This window comes from Mercurialis annua, linkage group LG8, assembly GCF_937616625.2.
Source record: "Mercurialis annua linkage group LG8, ddMerAnnu1.2, whole genome shotgun sequence".
Taxonomy (NCBI): domain Eukaryota; kingdom Viridiplantae; phylum Streptophyta; class Magnoliopsida; order Malpighiales; family Euphorbiaceae; genus Mercurialis; species Mercurialis annua.
The window spans coordinates 35,157,882-35,166,903 of record NC_065577.1 but is presented as its reverse complement, the minus strand read 5'-3'; the positions used below and the strand labels follow the sequence as shown (position 1 = coordinate 35,166,903).

The 9,022-nt window shown below is 29.4% G+C and overlaps 1 protein-coding gene across 9 annotated transcripts; it reads right to left on the bottom strand.

The window, feature by feature from the left end:
• Positions 1–5,098: 5,098 nt before the first annotated feature.
• LOC126659467 (homeobox-leucine zipper protein ATHB-8-like) lies at positions 5,099–8,027 on the bottom strand. 9 transcript variants are annotated; one of them, XR_007634980.2, is made up of 10 exons: positions 7,577–8,027; positions 7,405–7,482; positions 7,243–7,314; positions 7,069–7,130; positions 6,716–6,787; positions 6,331–6,410; positions 5,814–6,061; positions 5,624–5,707; positions 5,430–5,536; positions 5,099–5,260 (listed from the first exon to the last, which is right to left on the bottom strand). XR_007634980.2 is itself a non-coding variant. In XM_050352758.1 (3 exons), exons 1-3 carry the CDS (start codon positions 5,734–5,736, stop codon positions 5,224–5,226), a joined length of 240 nt encoding a protein of 79 aa, XP_050208715.1. In that variant the 5' UTR covers positions 5,737–5,807; the 3' UTR covers positions 5,099–5,223. The 9 variants fall into 9 exon arrangements, 1 of the variants encoding a protein (XP_050208715.1); XR_007634979.2 differs by having other exon boundaries at positions 5,641–5,707; positions 7,577–8,025; XR_007634977.2 differs by having other exon boundaries at positions 5,624–5,696; positions 7,577–8,025.
• Between the last annotated feature and the right edge of the window lie 995 nt (positions 8,028–9,022).

Below are 9,022 nucleotides of genomic sequence, written 5' to 3'. Positions count from 1 at the left end.
TTAAAATAAAAAAAAGGAAAAGCAGTATGTAGTTTTTGTGTATGTAAGTAATCAAGCACACATTGTATAATAAAAAAAATATTAATTTTATTAGCATATGCAAAAAAAATTAAACCGTATAACTAAATATGATAAATACTGTAAAATACTGATATCCAATTAACATTTTATCATGACAAGTAGCTATATGTAAATTAGAAAGGAAACAACAAAAAATCATTGAAAAACAATCACTAAATTATAATACAAAAACTAATAAAAAAATATATCATATATATTTAATACTTTAAACTTTATAAAAATATTAATTAAAATCTTTAAAGATTATAAATTTATCACAAATTACCTTGAAAATTTATTCGGTTTTTTTAAAATTGATTTAATTATATCTATGAGGCATATGCCACACACTATGAGAAAATGACGTTTTAGCGAAGAGAAAAGTTGTCGCTAAAAGGTCCATTCTGATCGCAATTGATTAATTGTGAATCTAAAATTCCGACCGTATGCGGTCGTAATAGACTCCACTGTAAAAAGTATTTGGGACAGTAAAAAAAACATGTATCATCTCTATCAGGGGCGAAGGCACATATACTATGGGAGGGGTCCTGACCCCTCCCAACTTTCATTTTTCACCAAAAAATCCCTTAATTTTTCTGTTTTTACTAAAAATTACACCATTAATTTTAAATTTTTATATGGATGGCCCCTCTCAACTTTTATATTATTCAAAAAATATAGATTTATATATAATTTTAGCCCCTTCTGAAACGCAATCTTGGCTACGCCCCTGATCTCTATCATGTTCTTTTACATTGATGTTTAATAGGAAATTATAATTTATTCAAACAATGTATCATCTCTATCAACAACTCGCTCTTTCTAAATTTTGAAAAAATTACACAACTTAATTGTCATATAGGCATATTTTAATAAATTTTATTAATTTAAATAAATTTTTAACGAATTAGCTAAATTTGGATAGATTTATAAAAATCAAAACATTTGGATAGATTTGTAAAAGTCAAACATTTAACTTTTAGCAACATTACATAGGCCTTAATTAATTTAGGTTTAATTGCGTAAAAAATCACAAATTTTAGCGTGATTAGCAAATTTAACATAAACTTTCAATTTTGACAAATTAATACACAAACTTTTGATTTTTGGCAATTTTAGCACCGATCAATTTTTCGTAAAAAAATACTGATGTGTACACCGGAATAACCATTATTCCGGCGTCCACATCAGCATTTTTCTCTATTGTTTTGAAGGAAAATTGATCGCTGCTAAAATTGCAAAAAATCAAAAGTTTGTGTATTAATTTGTCAAAATTGAAAGTTTATGTTAAATTTGCAAAACACGCTAAAGTTTATTATTTTTTACGCCATTAAGCCATTAATTTAATATGAGCTTTTTATATGAAATACAATTTTTTCTTCAATATTTACTTTTTTTACTACCTCTTCTGAATGTTTACATTTCATACCAACTGTATTTTCTTTTATACTACTTGTTAAAAAAACTTTACTTTTTATATTAACTTTTATTTTCCAACATTTTCCTTCATCAGTTTTAAATTGTTTTTACCATTATTTTCCTGTACTTAATATTTATCATATATTTAAATTTTTTATTTTTTTATTTTTTTTTTATTTTTTGAATTTTGACTTTTTTTACTGTTAATGTTTTTCGTCAATTTTAATATCAACACAAAATCAACATATGTAATAAACTAACTAATTTAAAGTTTTCAATCTTTTTTTACACTAATTTTTATATTTTCAACATTATTTCAATTTAATTTTAATTTTTTAATTTTATTTCACATATAATGTGTTTTTTTCGTTAATATTAAAATCAACTAAATATCAACATACTATCAACACAATATCAATATAAAATCAACGTGTAACGTTTCAGTAGTTTAACACCATTATTGTCTTCACTAATACTAAAATCAACAAAATATCAACCGAAGATCAACACAATATCAACACTGTAACATTATAATAATTCAACATCATTATTTGTCTTATTTTCCGATGATACCATATCATTATCTAGTCTCAATTTAATTTAATTTATTTTTTTAGTTTATTTCATAGATAATATTATCTTATTTGTCAATGTTAAAATAAAAAAAATCAGTTGATATCAACATATAGTTAATATAAAATAAAATAAACAACACTGTAACATTACAATAATTCAGCAATCAATCATCATCAACAAATCGTTCTGCAGATAAAAAAATGCAGAAGTACAACAAAACACAAGAAAATTACAGAAATAACAGAATTTTATTCCATAAAATCACAAAATTATTCCACAAATCATGAAATGAGTATTAGATTCTTTAAAGATACTCTTTATACATGTTTAATCGTGAAAAACGGTTAGAAATAAACAAATTACAAATCTGAAAATGAAAAAAAAACACAAAATTTCAGATCTAAAATTAAAAAGATAAAAGAAAGATGGCGGCGAGACGAAGGCGGAACGCGACCGTAGCTGCATCTTTCGATAAAATAAAGAAGAGGGAACAACCACAACGTTACGCCCTAAAATCGAAGGCGGAATGACGGAGGCGAGACGACGATCTGAGTGTGTCAAAGGTGAGTTGAAAGAGAAAGGAGAGAAAATAATTTTAATTATGAGTGTTTGTGTTATTAGGGTTCTATTTATATGAATGGTATAAAAGTAATAAATTCTTTTTTGTTTGATAGTTTTAAAAATGTCAAACATGAGTCAGTATAAAAGTAGTCAAACCTAAAAGCTGGTTATTTGAGTAAAAAACTCTTTACATATTACATATTCTATTTCTTTATATATTTTTTCTATTTCAATAAATATATTATTAATATAAAATATTTTATTGATTCGCGTAAATGCGCGGGATAGGGGTCTTTCTATAGATACTTTGTTTTTAAACAAAGTAACTTACTTGTTTTTATTCAGGGTTAATCTCAATAAAATAGCAAACGTTTGCGAGTTTTGTCAGTTATAACCAAACCTTTCAAAATTGTCTAGTTTAGCCATTTTTTGGATATTTAAAATCTTTTCTAGCCATTCGCGAAAAAAATCAAAAAAATTGTCATTCGTGAACAGGTTAAATTAGCCGATTTTGATTGATTTTGCTAAAAAATGTTTCAATATTCCATATCAATCAAAATCGGCTAGTTTAGCCCATTTACGAATGATAAAAAATTTGACTTTTTTTTCGCAAATGGCTAGAAAAAGTTATAAATATCACAAAATCGGCTAAACTAGATAATTTTAAAAGGTTTGGTTATAACTGAAAAAAAACTCAAACGTTTGGTATTTTATTGGAATTAACCCTTTTATTAATCACCGTTGATATTGAATTAGGTAATATACACCGTTGAAATATTTATAAAGAATGTATCTGCTATCTTTCCAACCAGTAATAAAAATAACTTCCAAAAGAAGGACACTGGCCGAGATTGATAAAAGCTGTGTTTAGGGGTGAGCATCGGTCGGTTCTGTTCGGTTCGGTTGAAATTTTTTCGGGTTTTTCGGTTTTTGGTTTGAAAATTTCCAAACCAAACCGAACCGAACTTTTAGTTTGGAGGTGAAAAAACCGAACCGAATCAAACCGTACCAAAACCGAATTTCACCATTTTTTATTTTTAAAATTTTTTTATATTAAAATTAATTAAAATATTAAATAATTAGAGTCTAATAAACTTCCATATATGTTTAAATAACAATTATTAACTCATATATCAACAATAATTAAGATATAAAGATAAAAAACATATAAATATAAGTATATATGTATATTATTTTTTAAAAATATATGTATATTTTGTATTAAAGTTCGGCTAATTTGGTTTTTCGGTCGGTTCGGTTTTTAAAACACCCAAACCAAACCGAAGACCGAACACCGAACACCAAACTTAACCTAGAGTAGAAACCAAAACAAACCGTTTTCACCGAAAAAAACGAACCAAACAACAAAGTTCGGTTCGGTTCGGGTTTTCGGTTCGGTTCGGTTCTTGCTCACCCCTAGCTGTGTTGTTTTCTATCGAAATCAGTTGCAATCAAAAAGGTAATTGAATTCACCTATGAAAAATATCGGGTAGGGTATTTTGTTTATTCAGTTCTATGAGTAATTTTGGCTTTGATTTTTTGGTGTCTTTACCTTTGTTGGCTTTGTTTTTATTAGGCTATTTAGTTGCTACTTGGTGAATTTTTTTTTACAAAAGTAAGGTCGTTGGTGAGTTGTTGCTTCCATCATTGGCGTATGTATTTAAAGAAGAAGGTTATTTTTTCTTAATCAAAATTATCGGCTACTTTCTGAATTGGATTTCCATTACTATTAATTTGGTCAAATTGCTATGTTTCAGGGTTATTTATTGAATCTGATGCCTGTTAATGTTTTAAGTTGTAGCTAACAAGATGAAACTAGATTAATTCAGGTAATTTGACATTTTGTTTTATTTGATTCTGATTATATGTTTAATGCTTTTAACACTTACTAACATAAGTGAGTTATATTCTGTTTAACCACTACCACATAAGTCACTTTCAGCAACACCGAGTAAGTGTTGCTGTATGTACAAAAACTATTGCCTTAGGTCTATTGCAACGCTTTTAAATCAGCTACATTTGCGGCCGCTGCAATAGGTTTTAATAGCTATGGCAGCAGTTTTTTTATACTATTGTAACAGAAATAAAACTGTTGCAATTATTAAAAAAGGCAACAATTTCAAACATATATTGTAACAGTTTTGTATAATACTTTAGGCAACATTGACTTTTATAAGGCAACGATTTGTATAGTACTTTAGGCAACAGTTATTTTTATAAGGCAACAATTTATATAGTACTTTAGGCAACATTTACTTTTATAAGGCAACGATTTGTTAGTACTTAGGCAACATTATTTTTATAAGGCAACACTTATATATACTATGATGCAATGGTTTGACTAAAACTTTATCAACGGTTTATATAGAAAATGCAATAGTTTATATTTGAGGAACATAAATTAAAAGCGGAAATTAAAATTATTCGCTAAATTTAGAAACGGAAAACATTCACTATGGGATAACAGAAAATATTCACAAAATTAAAAAACAGAAAATATTCATAAAATTCAAAATCGGAAAATATTTCATCCATCCATTACATCACAAACAGAAAATATTCACCAAAATATGCATAAAAAATACTAAACATTGAGCGCCTTCTCTGCTACGGAATTATTTTCCACAAATATCTTCTTGAAATCCTGCAAACCACATAAACAATTATACTTAGAATATGCAAACATGATACATAATAAAATAAATGTGCAAAAGAACAAGTACTTAACTAGAGGAGCTGTCGCTAAGTGCACTGCGACCGGGTACAATTACATAATATTAAGAATTTCAAAGTAGAAAACATTAAACTCATACTTGCTGAATCTCTGACTAAGTGCACGTAAAGCAGCTGGTCTTCTTCCCCAACCAAAGACATTTGGCTGAGACATTTCTTGAGAAATTTGTCTTAGATATCTTAAAGCCTGCGTTAAGAGAAAGCGTTGTTACTCTCACTGATGTCAATGTTTTCGATTCATTATAGAGGTAGAAAAATATTATGAATGAGATACGCATAGAAAAGGCTAACTGCCATTGTTGTCTTCTGAGCTAGCAACGTTGACGACTCATAAAAGGGGCGCCACACTTCAGGTACACTCGATAGAAAAAAAATATTTATAAGCATATCAAAATACTTGCATAACCAAGCAAATAATAATATATTTCACATAATGTAAGAATGTATAAATTTTTGAAGCTAACCTGCGAGGGTCACCCAAAACAACACATTGATGTCACCTGTTAGCTTCACCCCATCAAGAAAATCCTATGTTAGCGTGAAAATTAGTAACGGTTATCAATAAGTTCCACAATTATCCAGGATATAGAGAGAGAAGTTTCAGGATATGCCTTTCTTGATCCCCCAAACAACAGACAAGCCACTTTGTTTCCTTTTTGTTCTTCTTCAAGTATTGAGAGAGCAATCTTGGAGTATATGGCTTCATATACATCTGTCAGTGGAGCAAATCTTTTAAATTTTCTACTTGCATACAGTAGTTTCCCGTAAAGTAGTAGTCAAAGAAAAACAAGTGCACATAATTCAATTTCTTGAATCATTATTTAATAATAGATGCCACGAAAAAACTAATTACTCTAATGGAAGCATGTGACAGTACTAAATTACTAATAAAAAACACAAGTTACATAATACATGCTGACACAATTTAAACGTGCAAAATGTCTAAAAAGGTGCTTTCATGGATCAAGCAGGTTCAAATACCATAAGTTGCCTTTGCTTTAACTCTGGAAGCAGCTATTTTTTATCCCGGCTATCTTCACCAGCTTTTAAATATACTGAGCCTACATATATATAAATAAAAAAAATCAATTCTCTATCCTTTTCCATAATAAAAATTCTAATATCATATGGCAAATAGTCAATCCATCTATAAATCACCAAGTAATGGATCCAACAAATTGTCCATAGAGTCGAGGGAAATGAGTATTCAAATCAATAAAAGCAAGTAATGGATCCAACAACACCTCAATGAAGCATCTATCTACTCAGGTTCATAAAAAGAAGAGTATTTTTTTGTCACTAATGGATCTAACAACTCTCAGCTTCAGCTATGAAATAGTCCATAATGGTATTATATAGAAGTCACCTTTGTTGCATTAAGAGCATCTTCAACTCTCAACTTCTTTTCTTTAAGACATGTCTCTGTTTGTGCTCCAACCTATAATTTGAGCAAAAAACATCAGTTGAACAATAAATGATCATTGGACAGTAGTTACTCTATTCTCTTGTATGGCAGGACTGTTATAAACAACAATAAAATGAAGGAAAAAAAACAAAAAACTACAATTAACTGCTGATACAAACAGAAACGTAACGGAACCTCGCCAAATACAACATATAAAGTTCAACTGAGAAAAAGAAAACAACAAACAAAAACTATCAGATACCTATCAGCATCTAAGATAAGAAGACTCTATCTAAGCATTTCTCCATACTTACAGGACATTTACAAGCATCTGTTCAGCTTCTTTCACTACATTCGAAACAAGAGGCTCCCATTCCTATCAAAACCACCAAAATTTCCAATCAAAAATCAGAGAGAGCTTCTATTTTTCTTTTCAAACACAAATTGGTAAAGAAATTACTTAGAAGTAAATTCTATAATAAAAATACCTCAGTTCTGTAAGCGCCAACGCCCAAATTCAACTTGTTAGGGCTGGTATCCTTGTTATAAGCAACAGTAACCTGTTCATTCACATCACAAACCATATAACTTGTCCATCAACAGAATAATAAGAATTAATTGATATAAAAACTAGAAAAATAGCTCCATACCTTGTTAAAGAAAGCAAAAAAAAAACAAAAATCATCCGTTGTAAGCAACACTCACGCATCCAATTAAACAAAATAAACCTAGACCAGAGAAGCACAACATCAGAGAAGAAAATAAAAGTGGATCTTGTCGATTCACTCTACAACTTGTCAAGAGGGACCTGAGCAACTGTACCTCGTGTTACTCACAAACTCTTCCTTCTCACTCACTCCGATGTTTGTGACATTGAAGAAAGTCCGCCTCGAGGAGGAGATCTTCACCGCCATTAAATCTGTCAATAGATAATCGGCTCACTCTGAATCACATGCATCTTGTTTGAATTCGAGTGTTTTCATTATAGTTTTGTAGATATGATCATGAAACCCTAGCTGGTGAACAGTTGTTCGAAAAAAGAAGAAAGAATTTCATCTGAGCGATTTTTATTTGAGAGGGAGAATATGATTTTAATTTATTTTTTAGAATGATTTTAAATTGTTTTATTGTAGATATCTTACACAGTGAGCGACGATTTCTTTTCCCCTTTTTTGCCTAATAACAATTTAAGACAAATTTAGAAATTTGGTAGGTTTACTAAACTTTTATGGTCCTTAATAATTTCGTCCCTAATCTATTAATTTGTTGTAGTGTAGAAATGAGGAGAGTTGGAAAAAAGAATACTGAATAGCAAAGAAGTACACAACATAACAAAAAGTTAGCATTGAAAAAGAGGGTTCAGGGCTTTGACTCGTTATATGGAATGCCATGATTTTCTTCGTCTTCTTTAATTTGAGTCAATAATTTTAGGCTACTGCGACCCAAAATTTTTTTATTCGAGGAAAAGAAACGAATTACGTCCTAAATTTTAGTTATATTTTACATATTCCGATCGGATACAACTACGATTTCAGTTAATAAACTTATTGCGACCAAATTAAACTTCTTCCGCAAATATTCCGTACTTATAGCATCAATTTCTTACAGTGTTATTTACTGATTTTAAAAATTTATTTATTAAATAATTTATTGTTTATTAGAACTTAAATATAATTAAAAATATCATTTGGTATGAAGTGATAAAAGACAACAGTTTAAAAGTGTTGCTAAATTCAGTCAAACTGTTGTGTTTTCTTAAACTAATGCAGCGGTTTTCTATATTTGCTGCCTTATGTTATAAATTTCAGAATTTTGTTAATTTCTTTGCAACGGTTTTTAACCGTAGCCTTTCCGTTGCCTTATATGTACTATTGCAACAGTATCGATAGTGTTGCTATGGTAGTGTTGCTGAAAGCGACTTATGTGGTAGTGAACTTACTGTGTTTGTCTAATTCACATAAATTAGATTTAACTTGTAATCAGTTAGACTTATGCATTATTAAACTTCATGGAATATAAATTACTTGGGCTTCTGTTATATATAAATTTTGCTTGTGATCTTAATATGTGCTCTCCTGTAACTTTCAATTCACTAAACAGACACAGACTTTTAGCAACGAAGCTAATGAGGCGGTTTCCAGTTTTGGCTCATATAATGTCTTTTGGTTGCATTCAAGTGAACTTTTCTTTTTTAAAATTCAAGTGAATGACTATTGTTCATTTGATAATCGACGAGTCTATTGCTCGCCTCGAGTAGAAGGCCATCTG

Coding starts and splice junctions, on each gene's coding strand:
- LOC126659467 (XM_050352758.1), bottom strand. CDS start 5,736: ATGCTTATAAATATTTTTTTTCTATCGAGTGTACCTGAAGTGTGGCGC. Junction 5,537..5,640: donor CTCAGAAGACAACAATGGCA/GTTAGCCTTTTC, acceptor CTCTTAACGCAG/GCTTTAAGATATCTAAGACA. Junction 5,261..5,429: donor CTTAGTCAGAGATTCAGCAA/GTATGAGTTTAA, acceptor TGTGGTTTGCAG/GATTTCAAGAAGATATTTGT.